This window comes from Ptychodera flava, chromosome 2, assembly GCF_041260155.1.
Source record: "Ptychodera flava strain L36383 chromosome 2, AS_Pfla_20210202, whole genome shotgun sequence".
Taxonomy (NCBI): Eukaryota; Metazoa; Hemichordata; class Enteropneusta; family Ptychoderidae; genus Ptychodera; species Ptychodera flava.
The window spans coordinates 15,194,319-15,215,196 of NC_091929.1; the positions used below are offsets into that span (position 1 = coordinate 15,194,319).

At 36.8% G+C, this 20,878-nt stretch overlaps 1 protein-coding gene and 2 long non-coding RNA genes across 3 annotated transcripts; 2 read left to right on the forward strand and 1 right to left on the reverse strand.

The window, feature by feature from the left end:
- Positions 1-495: 495 nt before the first annotated feature.
- On the reverse strand, positions 496-3,869 carry LOC139147256 (uncharacterized). Its single transcript, XR_011555680.1, has 3 exons — positions 3,713-3,869; positions 2,314-2,365; positions 496-886 (listed from the first exon to the last, which is right to left on the reverse strand). It is a non-coding gene; the product is annotated as an uncharacterized lncRNA (long non-coding RNA).
- Positions 3,870-4,706: 837 nt separating this feature from the next.
- LOC139147263 (uncharacterized) lies at positions 4,707-8,448 on the forward strand. Its single transcript, XR_011555681.1, has 3 exons — positions 4,707-4,825; positions 7,067-7,175; positions 8,354-8,448. It is a non-coding gene; the product is annotated as an uncharacterized lncRNA (long non-coding RNA).
- Positions 8,449-15,287: 6,839 nt separating this feature from the next.
- On the forward strand, positions 15,288-20,555 carry LOC139115636 (metallophosphoesterase MPPED2-like). The gene is made up of 4 exons (XM_070677911.1): positions 15,288-15,427; positions 16,155-16,269; positions 19,947-20,057; positions 20,322-20,555. The coding sequence occupies exons 2-4, from the start codon at positions 16,215-16,217 to the stop codon at positions 20,432-20,434; spliced, it is 279 nt and encodes a 92-aa protein (XP_070534012.1). The 5' UTR covers positions 15,288-15,427; positions 16,155-16,214; the 3' UTR covers positions 20,435-20,555.
- Positions 20,556-20,878: the final 323 nt, after the last annotated feature.

Sequence of the window (20,878 nt, forward strand, 5' to 3'; positions counted from 1 at the left end):
TTTGTGAAATTGGCACATTTTAAACTATTTGTGCCATTTTCAGATTTAAACTTTTGTTGAAACTTTCAGAATAAATTATATTGGCTATGTGCAAGAAAATAAGGCTAAAAAATTAGGGGGTCAACTTTGATATCTGCTCAACCAATAGCGTAATGATAAGTGTTAAATGCAAAGAAAAGAACACATGCTTTTTTCAACTCTCCTTTTAACTTTGTTATATTCATGTACCTTCTGCCATATTCAGGTCAGATTTACAGCACAGCAATTACCCCTGATGAGCTCGCAATAATGAGGAAACCAAGTGGGGGAAATGATCATTTCTTTGATGTGATGTTAATGTAACAATATTAATTGTAAACTTTTTGAGAGATTTTCAGTGAATTGTTTGTAGCTATGAACAGACATTAAAAAAAGTTACACATACACACATACACAGAGTGTTTGTCAATTACATTGGACTGTCTTTTATTGTCAAATAACACAACTTTGGTCCAGTAGTTTTCAATACCTCTTAAAACGGTATTTTTTTAAAAGAAATGTAAGCTTCACAGCAAATATTTTCCTCTGTACTAACAATGCAGAGGAAGGCCTCGATTTAGTGTCAGCAAGTCAACAGTATTTGTAAATCTGCTCTTTTATCTTTGTACAGTTTTAGCAAAATTCGTTGTTTGATTGACAAGAATTCCACAGAGAAACTGATACGTGCTTTTGTAACATCGCGATGAGAATATTGTAATAGTCCCCTGCATAGAATTTTAAAAAACGTGGCCAACAGCTTGAAAGAATTCGATTGGTGGAAAAAGTGAATTTTGTAGATCCCATCCTTTATGGTTGTACAAGGAATCTGAACACATCACATCTGCTTCAATGGATTAGCACTGGTTACCTGCAACAGAAATAAAGAAGTTTCAAAATCCTCAGTGAGATTTAATGAACACTACAGTAAATTATGGTTTTAGGGCTTTTTCAGTTCCTGCTCCAATATCAGAGAATGACCTCGGATTGGTTTAATTAAGCAACTTTGAATTTTTCAGTTGCACCATTTGAAGCCTCAGTATTTCACATTTTGACATATTTTTGTTTGAAACAGTATCTTCAATTTCTAAAAGTAGATGATAACTGATGCTCAATCGTGCAGTTTCAATGAATAGTCCTGTTCATAAAAAGACTCAATTTGCAATACAACGACTGAAGAATGATTTTCTGTCCGGGCAGTAAGTTAGGTTTTGTTGACATACCGAATCCAACCTACTAATACTTGTGCCTGGTCAATCAAATGTACACAGATTCAGCCATGCATAACGTTCATGGAACCAATCCGGAAGAGGTTGGTCACCCCAAATCTAGTGACACGTTGAAGAAACTCACAAAATTCACGTATCATTTGTGTTGTGAACAAACCCACAGGCCATTTCAATTGTTACATGTAATATTTAGGGTTTGTATGTAGCTACAGCAGCAAAAATCTTGCTTATATCTTCACTATGTAGTATTCCAAGATGAATGTATGGAAAATAAACAAGAAAATTTTTGATGATAAAAATGGTCAAAATGAGAAATATTGGGGCTTTGAACGTTAGTTGAAAACAACTTTTTCAAGAAATGTTACTGTTTTTATCCCTTTGACAACCATTGTGAAAAAGTCAGGCGTTACTGTGACCCCTATACTAAACCACATAGTGGAATTTAAAAGGCCAAATGCTAACATGGGTCGTAATCCTACTGTGGAATTAAAAGGCCCATGCATCAATCACATAGTAAATTGGCTGAGGTATTGATATGTGACCTTAAAGTTGGCAGCTAAAGTTAAAATCATCAATGTGGTTATTGTCCCTTTAAGGGACCATTAGCTGTAACTTTTGACTATTTTTCATTATTCTAGTTCTGTGTACAAACTACTATCCTAATCACAAACCATGCTTAAAATGCCCAATATTCCGCTTGTCAATATAGCCTGTATACATGTAATGACCATTGTTATTGTTGACAAATGAATTCTAGTCTGGACTTGAATACACATTTTTCAACAATAACAATGCTGATTATACTCATATTGATAAGCTCAGTACTGGGTATTTCATTGGATCTATTAAAATTGGTTCATAGAAATGTTCTTACTACACTCAAATATATCCACCTCTATACAACTACATGATTCAAAGTGTAAAAGTTACATGAGTGATCAAATCACAGCGAGTGATTTCCCAGGCATTTCCAGTACTTTTAATTTTCAGGAGTTTCAAAAAATTTTCAGCATGACTTGGAATGTATTAACACTGCTTATTGTATTTGATGTAATTAAACCCCTCATACCTTGGGTGATATGATCCATAACTTCATACTATGAATGCCAATCTCATGATTTCTAGGGGAAAAATGCATAACTCATTATTCAAATGAGTGTAACTAGAGAAAGCATGAATGGAATCCATCAAATTTTCATAGCTGAAGCAGTTCTCAAAACACTGAGACACGTTATTTTACGGTATCAGGATGTTTAATGACCTGCTATTGTTTGGGAAATTTCCTTGTCAAGCGTGACTCAAACTTTTTTATGTTGATATCATCAAATTCCACTCATTTTTACTCAAATCTCGAACACAGTTCATCACATGTAAACTTTATCAATAATATGGCAAAGTACATTAAAGTGGCACTCCCATTTGGTAACATTTTTGAAACACATTTTTTTAGTGCCAACGGTCGATATTTGAAGTGGCGACTGCGCGCGGATCGTGAGATATTGATAAAACATGTCTTCAAAAAAGTAAAAGTTTGAATTCCGGTGGCCCACCTGAATTCAGCTTCACTGGGGCCATTGTCAACTAAGCTATGGACTACGAGTCTACACTGACACTGCTGTACGCCACAGTACCACTTGCCTCGGTGATCGGTCATGCCCCATGGGAGAAAGCTGAGTCTTACTGACTTTGTGATAAAACGAAAACCAATTTTTGCTCATTCCACCAGAAATCGCATAGGTGACTAGCCCAGTTAACGTGCGGTTAATACATAGCGGCCACCGCGTGGTATGCATAGACGCATACCACGCGCGCGGCGAACCACACGTACTGTGTGGCAGACGACAAAATGTAGTCATCGGAGGCGGCTAATATTTAGCACGTAAAAGGTTATGTTTATGTGGTATAGGTTAAAAATATAATACAACTGATTCAGAATAATGACAACGACAAAGCTAAGAAGAAGTTTTCAAAAACTGACCTGTGGTAAAGGAATAATGCTGTATATAAAGTCTTCGCAGTGGGAGGTAAAATTGCGTCGTTCGAACTTATTATGGACTCCCTAGAATATCGTCAATCAGCACAACAACAAACCTTAGGTGGATTTCGCGTCATAATCAGGAACGATCGTAAAACTTCGGGATGTGAAAAATACGCTCGGGAAATGACATGTTTTTATCGATATCTCGCGATCCGCACGCAGTCGCCACGTCAAATATCGACCGTTGGCATTAAAAAAATGTGTTTTAAAAATGTTACCAAATGGGAGTGCCTCTTTAAGCAGTCTGGAACCTAACATGCTACCTCAAATGGTGTTTCACCGCCAGTTCAGCGTGAAGCTTTGTAATCTGTTTTGAAATGTGGTGATGATAGGGAGATCCATCCCTCAGCGTAGTGACGACATGACTTTGTGTTGAGATATGGTCCTGTATACAGCCCAAACTGTTAAATTTGACTGTATACTTACTTACCAGGGCTGAGAGGCAGAGTCCCCTTTTCTTCTCAGCTACAGCTAACATGATTGTGGTTACTGATGAAATCATGGAATGAGCCATGCCATGTGTTGCTAGATCAGCATTGCCAATACATTCTGGCTTTTGCAACGTATCTGACAGAGTCTTCAATATGTCTCTGCAAGGAAAAAACCATATAATAACAAAGACAAGTCTTTCAATCACATTATTGTATAAAGACAAAATCACTACACAGACTGGAAACAGGAAGAGTTGACACACCCTCTCATGAAAAAGTAGTGAAGGCCAAGAAAAGTAACTGTCCCAATGCTTGGTGATATGTTGCATGCAAATGACGTCTTGGCTGACTGACTATTAGGGACTACCTGTAACTTTGGTTTCTTCTTCAATACCTCAGTTTCTTTTTCAGACCTTCAAGGATAAGATGGTAAAAATTTTTTGTGTATAATTTTCGGGTGACTCAGTCACCCATTGCCACTCAATATTGTGTAATACTCAGCATGTCTGAATCAAAAGGCAGAGCCTTCTCAAAGTATCATTCACAATGTGTTTATAATGTCATTACCAACTTCCGGTAATGGGCGGCTCCCACAAACACCGACGCCCCACGCTCAATGTTTTCAGAACGCGATCGTCGTGTTTGAACAAATTCCAAACCCCATAAATGACAAAGTTAGTGCAGTATACTGTTTAGTCTTCAGTAGTGATAAATCGGTACGACCAAATGCAGTAAATATGTTGCATTCCACATCAAAACGCCTGGTCGAGTACGACGCGCTTATATGATACTCCCCAGGGCCATCGGCCTTGTAGCGCTACTGGTGAGCGAAGTCGCAAAAACCAAAATTCACCGACCGCCTCACCGTAGCGCTACAATTTTGCAGCTAGGCTACACACACAGCCCTGCCATGCAGAGCTACCGGCCGGCAAACATGCGGGTGTTCGTACCAAGCAAAAGTGTGTTACACTTTTTACTACCAGCATCGCGTTACTTCCGACCATTTGCAGCACCAAAATTAACCCATTTGAAATGTTGTGTTTCAGATCAAACATATGATGGCCTTCATTGACCAGGAAGCCAATGAAAAGGCCGAAGAAATTGACGCAAAGGTATGTTCACTTGTATGTACATATGTGAAATGCCATGCTTGGTTTTTGAGACTGTTGGAAGTATTCATGTCCGCATTCATATATTACTGACTTCTAACAGTCTATGTAATGCATAAGATTGGTTATGTGGCTGCAATACATCAGTTTTGATGGCATTATCAAAATTGTTGTGCCTTCACTCATTAACCAAGGAGTCTCAGAAGTGAACTTAAAAATTTGAGTCCAACTGAACTGCAATCAAGAAGCTGTTAACTTGAAGATCTGTGCCACAGTTAGGCTAATATACTAGTAATAGGATCAATGATCAATTATGCCAAATCAAAATAGCGTCACGGTCTGCTTCCAGTAACCAGGCTAACCCTATTTAAAACCTCTTACCCTATTTTGTTTTAATCGTACAGGAGTTTACCAAATTTTGCTGTAGCAGGAGTTTCTAGATTATTATGCAAAATCAAATCATAATTTGATCCCACTATTGCTGATTGAGGAAGTTCACACCTCAGAAATGAAGATGTAAACTTTCGTTCAAACTTTCAACCATTTTCATTTCTCTTTTGAAAGCAAGAATAATATCCGGGGGGTTACCATGCAAATTTGAGTACAAGAGAAACAAATTATCCAATATTTACTGACATTTGAAATGCAAAATAGCCGCTATATATGTGTTATCTCTATTAGAGAAAAAACTAAGCTGGTAACAATTTTATATACTCCATAAGTTTCAAAATGATGCCTCCACAAGTCAGGGCTCAAAATTAGCTGTAGTCCCGCGTCCACAGACTACCAACTTTTCTCTGGGGCTACCAAAATCATTGAAAATTGTAGCCCACACGGACTACCAAAGGCTGGGACCTGAATTCAGTCAGTACTTGGCATGCTATGTCCGGTCCGTCACTTTGGGACAAGCTAAAATATGGCTAGCTTTCAATTGGGTATTCACAACTCACAACATACGGCATCCATTTAAAATGCAGTCAAACAGAAAGGCCGCACTATGACTTTGTTATGCAAATTACGAAGATGACTGGCTACGCGGTGGAACTTTGCAACAAACTGACGGACTTAAATCACAGGCACAGGAAATTTTCGGTGCATTTTGATCATATCGTAATGGATCAATCACAATAACACGGAAATTATGCTCCTTACAGAAAGCCCATGGTCTATTTTTAGCCCTGCTACAGTATGTCTCAGTGCTGAGAAGGTAGTGTCGTTGTCATGATAACTATCAAAATTTGCATTCAAATCTGAGAGGGAAAGGGGTTATCAATAGGTCACCAAACTTTTAAGTATCACTATAGTCTATTATACCTTTTTCCTCAGGTATTAAAAGGGGCAATATTCACATCAAATGACAAGAAAGTTCACTTCATTGGCAGAATCTTGAAAAATAGCCTTTTCTTGTCTGGTTAACGAAAAAAGATATCCCTGAACTAAAATATGCATGGGCTACCAGCCACTGTCACTGGGCTACCAACTTGAGAAAATGGTAGCCCAAGTGGACTACCAGGAAAAAAAGTTAATTTCGAGCCCTACAAGTGGTTGCCCAAAAGAATCTTGTAAAAGTTTAAGAGTTTGAATATCTGTCCCCAAGGCACATCCTACATGTACCGTACCTTAACCTGAACAGTCTTTTTGTTTCTGAGTGTTCAGTGTTGAAGGGAGCATGATATTACATCTTCCAAATGTTAAAGATAACATCAAGGAGAATAGCACTATCAATAAATACCGGTATACATGTATCTCTAATTAATCTGCAATTACATGCAGTGTGTCCTAGACTAAGATATTTCAAAATTCTGATGATCATTTGTTTTAAGAAGTGAAATAAATTTTCACAAACTTTGATCTTTGTTTAAATATTTAGACAATGCAGGAAATTAAGTCAAGTGTAAAAGTATGTCAAAATATATTTGCCATTTCACACTGCATTTGTAAAGAAGTGTCTTTGATTTCATAATATCTTTCTGATGTCAATATACCGGTACATGTAAACTGTGGGTAAAATTCACCAAAAATGATCAAAAATTGCTGATTTGTGAAAGTTTCTGATTTAGATATGTGAAAAACATGAATGTTTGAATAATTTTGCAGCAAAAATGCAATTTTAATCAAAGGTCAAGATATTTTGATATGTTGCTTAATCAAATGTGTACAAGAACCATCAAAACATTGCTACAATATGTTCAGACAGGTACATGTAACAAGGTTTATGTTAATTACTATTTGCTGCTCTTCTAGGCAGAGGAAGAGTTCAATATAGAGAAAGGTCGCCTGGTCCAGCAACAACGTGTGAAGATCATGGAATATTACGAGAAGAAGAGAAAAACCTAGAGCTACAGAAAAAAATGTAAGAAAACAAAGCTGGACACCCCCTGTACACTTCATTGACTTTCACACACTACATGTGCCTTGACACACTCTGTAAAACCAAACATCATCTCTCCCACACAGAATACATATACATGTATAGCATTATAACCAGTGTAGCTATGTCAAATCTAATACTCTTAAGGATGTACAAGCAGTACGCGCGCGTGGAATTTGTCACTTCCCATAGGATTACATTGAAATTTGCTGGAAAATCAATTCCTACTATTGTCATTTTCATGAAAATTTGCACAAAGCTCAGTTTAGAGAAAGAAATAATAGTGATCAAATAAAATGATATGGTCACCGCGCTAAATTTTGAGATAAACAGCATTGAATTATTTCGTCCATAGAAAATGCAATGGTGAAAAATGCTGACTCAGCATTTTTTCTCATAAATGGCAAAATTCATGATCATGTATCTCACAAACGAGCGCAGTGACCCCTATATTTTATCACACATTTTGATAATACTTACAAAGGAGAATTCAAAAATCGACAAATTAGAGAAATGACATTACTATTAATGTTACCGCTTGTACATCCTTAAGTTAAGAATGGAAATGTTTGTTTTTGAAAGAGGCTGTAGAGTAATATTTGTATGTACAAATTTTACATAACAATAACATTTGAGTGTCGCAAATTCTGTTAAGTTGGTTTTCAGTGACATTAAATGGGTTCATTGATGTGTAAAATGTGTAAAAAATGTTTCTAATTCTATTTTGAAATAGCCTTTATTGAGGAGTAGATTCATAGCCAACGGTTATGCTTTTTGTTATAACGATGTAACTTTTTCATATAAATTTTCTGTGAGCACATGAAAAAAGAACAAATTGCAAACTGTCATATCCGTACATCTGTGTATGTGTCTGTGCATGCCTGCATCAGTCCGTCTATCTGTCCACTTACGCACATTTCTCAGAGATGTCTGGAGCAATTTCTTTCAAACTAGGTACGGTACACGGATTACTCTTTTAGGTCATCATGGACATCAATTGTTTGTGATACTATCAAATACAACTATCATTTCCATCAAAGGTTTCCAAATTCAATGGGGATTTACTGATAGAAAATGAGCAAGAAACATTTCCAGCCATGTTTATCAAGTACTTACACTCCTGCATAACTAACCAATTGGTCTCTGGTTTCTCTCTACAGAGTGTACTACCTCAGTGTATTGAAGCTTACAAGAAAGAAACAAAGAAATCTGTTGATGTATCAATATTTAAGGAAAACTTCTTGGACAGTGATATGTAAGTTCAGTCACTTTCAATATCTTCGTCTATGTCTTTTATGTATTGTTCAAATTGACTTACTCTTTAAAATGTAACCTAGCAACGAGTAATATTTCAGATTTAACCACAAAAGGATGATCGCATCATGACGCAGGGAAAACTAACCTGGTGCATTTTAAATTACAAGTAATCTTACGTGTCACTGACACAGCTGTAGAAAAGCTTCCCAATGATTAGAAATGCTAAGCAGATTCATAATCTACACAGATAACATGTTTCCCTGTAGTTTTTGGGCAAAAAAAATATCTGAATATGTTTTTAGCTACTATAGACTATAGTCTATAGAAGCTATTGGGATGGGTATCCGTCCGGCGTCCGTCGTCAGTCTGTATGTATGTATGTATGTATGTATGTCCGTTTGTGAGGCGTCCGTCCACTCAAATATCTTGAGAACCGCAGTACTTACTGATTTGATATTTGTTGTGTAGATGAAAAATATGAGTTTGAGAAACTACTTTTTTTAATTTTTGATATTGTTGAAAATAGGCAAATTAATGCCAAAAAAGGTGTTTTTGGTAAAAAATCTTCTTCATAACCGCTGGTCAGACAGCTTTGTTATTTGGTATACAGGTCCCTAGGGATAACGCAACTTAGATTTGTTCAAATTGTGATGAAATTTGCAAATGTGTATTTTTAAGGAATTTTTTTGTCATTTTTGCAAAATTTGACTGACATTGTATGTAATTCTTGTACTGTATAAACCCTATCAATTCATCTAGAAAAAAATAATTAATATGATTTTAAATAATTGAATTAATTAGGAAATCATCAAAGCCAAAATAATTTTAGTGTGGAATTATCAGAAAGTTCAACTTTTTTGACAGTTCATAGTGAAATGCTTACCATCTTGGAGGATTAAAACATGTAAAGGCAACTTTCCTGAATCCCAACTTTGATACATTCTGAACCACCATTTATGTTATCTAAAAGAAATTGCTCAAAATAGTTTGTCATGATAGGGTGGTGAAATAACTAGAGATAGAGAAAGTTCTAATTTCCATTTATGGTTGACTTGGTAAGGATAAAATAGGATTACTTTTTGAGGAAAAAAATAGAGTGGTCAATTAAAAGAGTGGTCAAAGTGATAGGGTTTTTATGGTAAAGCTGGGCTGTAAGATTCCTTGTGCTATTTATAGCAATTATGCAATCTGTGTAAACAGTGCAATGAAAGTGTAACATGATTCCTTATAATGCTTTTGATGACCTTGAACTTCTTAAGTTACAAACATTTGTCTCTTCAGTGTGCTTTCTCTGAGTACGTACAGTCTCAACTTATTCAACAGAACTTACTTACATTGTTAATTTGAAAGTTAAAATGTGCTTGGTTAATAGGATGAAAATACTGATATTAAAAGACAGAACCAGCTCAAGATTCTTTATAACCTGACAGATATGCTGTTTTATTATGATGTAAATCTTGATTTAGGCAAGTCTTGTGTACTTTAATTAGAATGTAATTAACTCTCGTTTATTTGCTATTATAGACTACCGGTAATATAGTCTGATGAAATAAGCAAATCTGTATTTTCACGGATATTTTTTCCATTTTTGGTCAGGCCATCCTGAAATGAGCTATCAAAGATATCCACCTTCTTCATCAATACATGTGTCACAAAAGGTTATTCTCTACATAACACAGCAGAGCTCTGTCAACTGTTGAGTCGCTTGTTTTTTCAAAACCGCTGGTCAGACAGCTTTAATATTTGGTTTACAGGTCCTTAGGATGACCTTAGTGAGATAATTTCATACAGTCAGGAAATACTTTATTTTGTATCCATGTCTATAGTAGCTTCAGGGACTTTGGCCCTATATTTCTGTAAGTGTCCGCAGTGATATACGTGCCGATAGTTAACTTCTCTTGGCGATCGATCAAAGGGGAAGGAGACAGCCACTGTGTTTTCATTGTCTTCTCATTGACTCACACCAGAGTTCCAAGAATCGAGAAAGACATACGACCATAGACGGCGCTATACTTCCAACTGCTGACTTTTAGTTAAAACCATTTTCATGAATGCCGTGTAACGAAACAGGAAATCAAGTTTTCTTCAATTTGACTCAATTTTTAGCTCCCATAGCCATATGTATATATGGCAATGGGAAGCTATTCTTATAGGCTAGGGAAATGTCTGTATGTATGTATGTCTTTTGTCTGTATGTCTGTGTGTGTCTGTATGTCTGTATGTCTGTATGTCTGTCCGTCAACATCAAAAACTCCAAAACCGCTGTACATTTCATCTTGATATTTGGTGTGTACATGGATGATGGGCTGTAGATGAGATTTTGTTCAAATGAAGTTGTCATTGCCAAAAATATGCAAATTAAGTGAAAAAATGTAAAAACAGTCAAAATTGAAAAAAACTCAAAAACTACTGAGCCGATTACATGAAAAATTAGCATGTAAGTACTTTGGGCTGACATGAAATGATTGTGCACATCTTGGGTCAGTATCTTGGACTTGCTATTTTTCATGAATTTTTTTGTAATTTTCTCCCATTTTTGGTCAAAAAATCTCCTGCCTGGAAACCACAAGTCCGATTGATTTGAAACTTGGTATGGAAGTGCATAGGAGTGACCTTTCCCAAATTTGGGCAAATCGTGGTGAAATTTGCATATTTTAGTTTACACGTCCATAGACTCCCATGTATAAGGCAGATCTCCATAGACTCCCATGTATAAGGCCACAAAAAATAAAAATTTAGTTTCTCATCGTATTCATATTGCAAAAAGGATGCAGTGACACAATTTTTAGTCCCCACGGATGAAGTCCAGTGAGCTTATAGATTGGGTCATGTCCGTCTGTTCGTCCATCCGTGAGTCCATCCGTTCACGCAGATATCTCGGATATTTGACAAAATGTCATGTGACCTGATGACCTTTGATCTCAAATATACATATTTGTCCATAACTCAGTAACCACAAGTGCTACCACCCTTCATATATGGTATGATGGGACAGCTTGTGACGCCACATATTGTACCTCATTAATTATGCACATATCTAATTTTGAGCGAGCCAATAGAGCTAGAGGTCTGATTTTGGTATATAGGGATAACTTAGCAAACAATTTTTTTGACAAAATGTCACGTGACCTCGGTGACCTTTGACCTCAAATATACATATTTGTCCATAAATCAGTAACCACAAGTGCTACAGCCTTCATGTATGGTATGATGGGACACCTTATGACGCCACATATTGTACCTCATTAATTATGCGCATATCTAATTTTGAGCGAGCCAATAGAGCTAGAGGTCTGATTTTTGGTATATAGGGATAACTTAGCAAAACAATTTTTTTGACAAAATGTCACGTGACCTCGGTGACCTTTGACCTCAAATATACATATTTGTCCATAACTCAGTAACCACAAGTGCTACAGCCTTCATGTATGGTATGATGGGACACCTTATGACGCCACATATTGTACCTCATTAATTATGCCATATCTAATTTTGAGCGAGCCAATAGAGCTAGAGGTCTGATTTTTGGTATATAGGGATAACTTAGCAATACAATTTTTTTGACAAAATGTCACGTGACCTCGGTGACCTTTGACCTCAAATATACATATTTGTCCATAACTCAGTAACCACAAGTGCTACAGCCTTCATGTATGGTATGATGGGACACCTTATGACGCCACATATTGTACCTCATTAATTATGCGCATATCTAATTTTGAGCGAGCCAATAGAGCTAGAGGTCTGATTTTTGGTATATAGGGATAACTTAGCAAAACAATTTTTTTGACAAAATGTCACGTGACCTTGGTGACCTTTGACCTCAAATATACATATTTGTCCATAACTCAGTAACCACAAGTGCTACAGCCTTCATGTATGGTATGATGGGACACCTTATGACGCCACATATTGTACCTCATTAATTATGCACATATCTAATTTTGAGCGAGCCAATAGAGCTAGAGGTCTGATTTTTGGTATATAGGGATAACTTAGCAAAACAATTTTTTTGACAAAATGTCACGTGACCTCGGTGACCTTTGACCTCAAATATACATATTTTTCCATAACTCAGTAACCACAAGTGCTACACCCTTCATGTTTGGTCATGATTGGACACCTTATGACGCCACATACTGTACCTCAATAATTATGCGCATATCTCATTCTGAGCGAGCCAATAGAGCTGGATGTCTGATTTTTGGTATATAGGGATAACTATAGTAGAGAAAATTTTGACCAAATGTCATGTGACCTCGATGACCTTTTACCTAAAATATATGTTTATGTCAATAAATAAGTAACCACAAGTGCTATGTCCTTAATGTATTTAGTAGGATGGGAGACCTTATGACAACACACGCTTTGCCTCATTAATTATGTACACATCTAATTCTGGGCAAGCGAATAGAGCTAGAGATCTGATTTTTTGGCATATAGGGATTAATTAGCAATATAATTTTTTTTTCAAAATGTCATGTGACCTCGATGACCTTTGACCTTGATTATACATATATAGCATATTTCAGTAACCACAAGTTCTATACCCTCCAATTTTGATAGGATATTAGACCTTAAGATGTCACATCTTGTACCTCATTTATAATGCGCATATGTATTTCTTGGCTGGCCAATACTGCTAGAGGTCTGATCTTTTTTCCCGATTTAGAACCATAACTTAGACATGCCTCATGTGTTCAAATTGGGAACAACGACATAGACCTATGTGCCCATAGATCTCAACATATACACTCCAGTGATACTTCTTAATGACCACATTTTCCTGCCCCATCAAGACTAATACTCCTATTACAAGTGGGGACTATGTCATTGTAAATGACTTGTTGAGTTAATGGTTGTATCACAGTATTCGATATATCTAATTCTGTATTTTTTCCATTTTATATTCTGAATAATTACATTAAACATATTTCACTGTCTCCAGTACATTTCATTTAAGTATTTTCACTTCATGCACTTTATCCCTTTCACACATGTTCAAATATCTGACCAGAGAACAAACACTAAATAGTCCAGGATGGGAGCTACAGTGTCATTGACGCTATTTTTTCCCCTGTCCTTAGAGGGCACACTGATTATGATTACTGGTTTGCCATCTCTCTGTTTTTGAACAATCTATTCATATGTTAATAACCAAACAAAAGAATGTATTGTCATGAAAACATTCAAATTACATTTATATTGTTATGCAAATTATCCATCCATTTAATTTTCAAGGCTGTTGAGAACATTGATGTAATGATGTTTTCATAATAAGCTAATATGCATCATGTGAGTGTTGACAAGTCAAGAGAAAGACCAAATACTCTCCAATTGTACTAATTTTCTCAAATTTCCACACAGATCTAGTGGTGTAGTATTGCTTGCACAGCATGAAAAGATCTGAGTTGAAAATACTCCAGAAAGTAGACTTGAACTTATCAGTAAACAGGTAAGTTGAATGTTGAGGATGGGGAGAATTATGGGGGCAGTGCAAGAGGGGTTACTTGAGGGAAATGTTCTAGTGAGGGTAAGATGGAGTGTTGAAAGAGAGAGGACTTGGAGGGACAGATGTTTGAGAGATACGAAGGGTATAAGCTGTGTCCAAACTGACACGCCACTCACTCAGGAAAGCTTTCATTAATACAAGACAATTTACCTATTACGAATACCAGTGCATGGCTACTGGGCCAAAAAGTTCAGAAATTTCTGAATGGACTCAAAGGTTTGTGTACTGGTGTGATTGGTTTCTTATTATTGAGGCATAAAATAAAAACAAATGTGGGTTTCAGAAAATGCGAACAAAAAATATCTGAGGTAGGTTGGTTACCAGACACCCACGCATTTTAGTTTTCTTGCGTAAATCAAAGTTACAGTAGCATATCAAATTGATTTTTTTTGTACTCTAAATCATTTTGACATGTTTAAATGTCAGTGTCAGGTCATTGTGTTTCTCTAACACACTTCCATTTGGTTTTCATGGTAAATGTCTGGTATGAGGCCGAGGGGTGCGTAATCTTTGCAGTGATGAATTAAGTACTGTATGTATGTAGGTGTTTTACATACATCAGTAATATGCTGATACCTTTAGTCTTACAATATCAATTTACTGGTTATGGTTATATTATGAGATTATTAGGAAAATACCACAAAGTATACACAAGGACATCAGCATATAGTGTATCACCCAATGTAAAGCTGAGGGCAAACCACAATGCTCTGTCCAAGTGCATACTTTGTGGTATTTTCCTAATACCTTTACTGTGCATCATACATTTGTTTCTTGTGATTTCTTTTACTCATACAAAATGAAAATATCTTGCCAACACTCATATGTACAGTAAGGTCAAGTGTCGTCAGAAAAGCTGCTCTACTAGTAAAAAGCAGAGCCATAACATTGGCCCAGACAACGCATGGAAACGTCTTCAAAAATTCACCTTGAGGAAAAGGCAAGATACGGTACATACATGGTTGGCGTGTTGCCAAATTAATGCATAAAAAAGAATTGCAGAGCAAGAGCAAGACATTATGGTTGACATAAAAAAAAATATGAAAAAATCAACAAAAAATAGCAGTACTCATCCCTTAACCCTTTCACCACCATGGTTTCACCTAAAACCATTGTTATCAATGGTGATCTTGGACCTGTATACAGGGAACTGGGGGTGAAAGGGTTAATCAATGGGAGAGGTTAAGTGATTTTAATGAACAAAACAAAAATATTCTCCACTTCATCTGAACACTTCTGTCATTTATTACATTATCTTCACAGGTACACTACCATACAAACACAAGATTGTCATCGCTGGTAATCATGAATTGTCCTTTGACCCCGTTACAATCAAATCTTGGGAGTGCATGCAGAGATATGATGAAAGTGAACTGAAAGATATGTATTTGAAACTTACCAATTGTACTTACTTGGAAGATTCAGAAACCAATGTTCTTGGATTCAGAATCTATGGTTCACCATGGTAAGTCTTGAATAAACTGTCAAACCAAATGCTCACTATTGTACGGTGAAAACCTACATTTAGTATAGTGGTCACAACAAGGGACTAAGCAAAAAGGACCACTGTATGGAGGGTGGCCATTTTAACAACTCTGTTATTAAAGTGGGATTTTGGCCAAGTGCTTTTGAAGAGGTTATGAATGACTTCAAGTGTGGAGATTCTAGCGACTTCAGTTGAATTTCTGAAATGCAAACGATGTATATTATGTAAGACACACCTACATGTACTCTTTACGTGACAAGTTTTTGTCCACTTTAGCAAATTATGTAGAAACAAATTTAACACATCTGATTGTCAAGTAAGGAAATGCAAATATCATCTTTAGCTGTAAAGAGATCTGCGTTTATACTCTATGTGTTTTGTCACAAAGAAAACATTACACACTCCAAGTGAATACCTTATGATTTTTCCCCCATTGATGTGTACATGCTCTGTATGTGTGACTTTGCTAGTGTCATTGTTTTGATTAAACTCTATAATTATGTGCCAAGAACTCCAACCACCACCTGCAATGATAAATATGTTTGCAAATGTTATAAAGGTTTGCCCAAATTTCTGTCACCAAGCAGCAAATATCATTTATGTGTTACTTTTGTTCGGTAACAAAGAATTCTCAGTAATGCATATTCCAACAGTAAGTGTGATGTTTAGATAAATTGTTTGCTATTTTCTTACATTTTCCACCAAGGCAACCAGAATTTGTTGACTGGAGTTTTAACCTTCCGAGGGGTCAACCAATGCTGGACGTATGGAACAAATACCTGAAGGCATTGATATCTTAATTACCCATGGACCTCCCCTAGGTGAGTGATGTGTGTGTGTGTGAGTGTGTATATATGTGTATTCAATCTTGTACAACAGATGCAAATATTTCAAAAGTGTCTGCTGCATGTTCGTCATGCAATGCTTTAAAGTGTATATTTTCATAAAGTTTGGTATTTGTCAAAATCTCTGTTTGTTTTATGAACCTTGCTGACATTAGTATTAAAGCCCCAGTATTTGTAACTTTTAACCTTTTTTTATGTTCGAAATTACACATTATTCTCTTACATCCATCGTGAAATGTTGTTCAGTAAAGAAATAAGCCAAATTTGTGCTCCTGTAGTGACATACAAACGCTAAATATTGCCCGATTGAGTTGGATTGCCGAGCGGGTTTGTTGACAATTTGTAGGCTGTGCACGTGATCGAGAACGCCGATACTGATGACATCATAGAGCCTGCAACATCCTGGGGCCTTGCCACGCCACACTGCCCGGGTAATCGCCCATGGTCGCCGGCCGAATGACCTGCGAATGGTTTTATTTTGTTCTTCTCCGTTCAAATACGTACTGCTACTGTGTTTCAGAGGATACAGAACTTTGGCAGAGGAGGCTAACATTCTACGGTATTCTGGTACCGTGTGCGTTATATACGGATTATTCAAACTGCAGTCGGCAGTGCACCGATGCGCAGCTTGCAGTTGGTCACTTAGAACTCCGGGTACCGATGTAAAATCAAGACGACACTATATACACTTGGCTCACTTCTGTAGGCAAATAGCTATCAAAATTGAGTAACTTGAAGTAATAAATTTCAGCTGATTGTCGCTTTAGCGGCAAGGTGATTGCGAAATCGAAGCAACATAGTTTGGCAATGTACGTAGGCTGTAGAATGCACTGAACGCGATGGCCTTTGGCAGCAAGTAAGGGAACCGTCAGTATTTACGACCTGGGGGTCATTCAAAAATTGAAAGTTATAAGGGGTGCTCAAAATGTTTTTTCTTTGTCTACTCTGTCCTCAATGACATAATGATTAGTTTGATTATATATATTTTACTCTGATACATATTAAATAAAAAGAAAATAATACTGTAACAGTACAAATAAATATCAACTAGATGAAGCAAAGCAAAAAACTACAAGTAGGTGCCACTACTGGCAATACTTATTATGAAAGAGAAGATAGTGACGATGAGAATGATATCGTTGTTCATGTACGCAATGGCACAAGCGACATTAAAGATGAGGATCAACAGTGGTGATGATGATGTCACACAGTAGTTTTCTGCAGTCGTTACCAGGGTTGGAAGGAGAGGCTGGGTCATGGAGAAATGTTCTCGACAGATATCACTATAAGTGCACAGGATCTGGGACAAAACTGAACTGTTGTGAATTCATCCTTTATATTATCATAGAAATGTATATTTTATTTGACTTGAGTTCAACAACCATTTGGACATTTAACCATGCCATAACGACATGCTACCCATCCAAATTTAACAATACGATATGGTCGGAGACTGCTTATTAGGTGAGCTTTTATATCTACATATTATTACATGGGCTCAGGTAAGCCAAACTTTCTGTTAGAGAGGGGGTTACTCAAAGTCATCATGGTTGGCAGGGGTGCGACTCAAAATTTCGGAGTTTCTAATGTAATTCCTCCGACCCCCAGGTCGTAAATAATGACGGCTCCCTAAACAGCTGTGAACGCTTGAGTCAGAACGATCGGGAACAGTATACGCACTGCTGTATCTCAGCGAAAATTTAGAAAAAAACAATGGAGCTACTGCCGAGAAATTTACAGACTCTTGGCTCTTGATGCATCAGTTACTGAGCTTTTATACTGGTAAAAAGGCATTCTGAATACAGCGGTAAATTTCCTCCCAAACGAGAAAGGATATTAAACACGCGGGGCATTCTGCAATGGACGCTGTCAATTTTACCTTGCTGCAGGCCCCACACCAATCTCGGCCCGGCCCCGCTGCACTTGTACAGTCTACTACCTCCATGTAGTACAGCCTTACAGGTCTAGTAGCTGGCCAAACACACAAAAACGAAATCGCAGTGTAAATTCCGTAGGTCAGAACCGTTGATCATAAATTTTCAGAACCAGTGATGTTTAAAAGTTTTGTATTGATCACTTCATTTAGGTTTATGTGAATGACTTTCTCATCGAGCTGCGTCTATAGGGCCTAATTGTCCCGGGCATTGTCCATGCAAATTTGGGGCCTGCCTTAGCTCCCTCCGATCGTCTGTAGACTACAGCCTGAGCAAATTGTACAGTTGTGAAAGTCAGATATGTATTATGAATTTTATACAAAAATATAAATAACAGAATCAAACCAAGAGGTTAGTTTGCTGTCGGCCGGGTGCACACTGGGGACGACTTTGCAGTGAGGCCGGGATCTCTCTTGTGTTCGAACTTCCATGGCATCGCAGCTAGCCGATACTTGTTGTACTACTGTAGTCCTTGTGAGGATTAGATACCCGTTACGTTCGATATAATTTTGAAATACGTTTAAACTTTAATAAGTAAGACTTTTGTACTGCATTCAAGATACAATTTTTCCTTTCTGAGCGTTTTCAATTACGGCAACGATATGCGAAGTTGATAGGCTGTGTTGCCTGCAGCGTAGCCTGGCCGTACACAAAACTTCGTTTGAGTAGACGGAGCAGAATCAGTCCCGTCATTTATTTTCAACGAAATTTTCATTATACTCCATAATGGAAGAAACGACTAGTTCAATGATTACAATGGTGAAGTGTTTAATTTTTATTCATATATGTTTTTCTCTCTCAATTCATTCAGCAAACTTGATCTCCGTACCATCGGTCACAACGTGCAGTGCCTTGCATGAAGCTTACAATCGACTGCCTCCGTCTTTAGTTTAGCTGTTCAAGACGTTTGTTTGCACGGCTCATTATAGTCGGAACAATCTGTAAACACTTACATATTTATATCTTTCCGGTATTTCACCCAACTTTCGCGCGTTTTTAGCTGAGTCTCCAGTTTCGATGGACCAGACCTTTTCGAAGAGCGTATGGTTTCTACGGACGCCACAGTAAAACTTGCGTAGATGTGGTTGAGCATGCGCGGTGGTGTGATTACGTTTCGTTTCGTGTGTCAACAAAGCTGACTTCTGGTCCGGACAAGAAGTCATTTTTCACTCCTTTACTGTTAATCGTGAGGCGGGCTGGGCATGCAAACCATGCGATTCAGTATTAATTATGGTCTACTTTCACTTACTGAGGATGTCATTTTAATCAAAAATATGAAAAAATTGTTAAAAGTTACAAATACTGGGGCTTTAAACAATAAGAGCAATGGTTACTCTACTGTCAGTCATTTGGCAGCCATGAATCAAGCCAAGCTAGGTCAGACATTACGATGAACCTATAGTTTCAGCACCAATCGCAGTAACTTTTGATACATCTAATATTGCAGTTTCATATGCTGGGGTAAACAAGTTTATAGTTATTATGTCCCCAGGAGATGTAAAATTTGTACCAATGTAGAACAAAAGGACAGGTACGGTAGTCATGTAGCGATAACTGACTCACGTAAAGTTTTATATAAATTAAATATGAACTACATGTAATATCTGTATGGTTCTTGTATATATGCTCATAAATACATAATATGTATATTACCTGTATATACCATTTTAGAAGTTAGTAGATTATTGACGTTCTGTACAAAATATTCATTTTTTTAAGGTCATGGAGATAAAACCATGTCAGAGCAGAGAGCTGGCTGTGTGGAATTACTGAATACAATTCAGAAACGAGTGAAACCAAAATATCATATCTTTGGACACATACATGAAGGTATGAATGTACTTATTTCAAAAATTTTTGACTGGTGGAATAACAACTTGGTAATTTTCATTTCTCATTTTAATTAGAAATCTGCAAAAGTTTGTCTCACATCAGTTTCTGCCAGGTTAAAGTTTTGCCTGATACAAGAAAGTTATACCAACATATGTTTAAAGTTATGGAAATTGTTATCCACTACTTTCAAACCAATTGTCATAAATTTGCCATGTAGTGTCTATGTATGTTTACCTATTTTCCATATATTTTGTTGGACAGGTTACGGAATGACATCCGATGGCTACACAACTTATATCAATGCCTCGACATGCACCCTCCGATACAGACCAATCAACAAACCAGTTATATTTGATTTACCAAATCCATCCTAAACTCATCGAAGCTTTGTTACCAAGTCTTTCTGCTCCACAATATTGCAATAATAGAAAGTGTATTCCACAAGGACAAGTATACAAATCAAAAGTACCATACTGTACATAATCTGATACTGCTGTAACCATAGGCTGGTTGGTATTGCAATTAAATCCACCACTGTAAATAATTTTTGGTGCAAAGATTTGTAGTGTTTTTGTAAATATGTAAGTTTGCCTGGACTGAAAGTTTTAAAGTAAACAATCTGTAAAGACTTAGGGTATTCCCTGTACACTTACCATTTACATAATGTTTTATAATCTACCTTTTTAAGTCCTTTACAGAAATGTTTTTGTATATATCGGTTACTTTAACTTAATTTGAAATGTTACACATTAGTCATTTTGGTGAAATGTTTACATCTATGGGCTTTTATCTATAAATAGCAAAAATGTACTGTGACA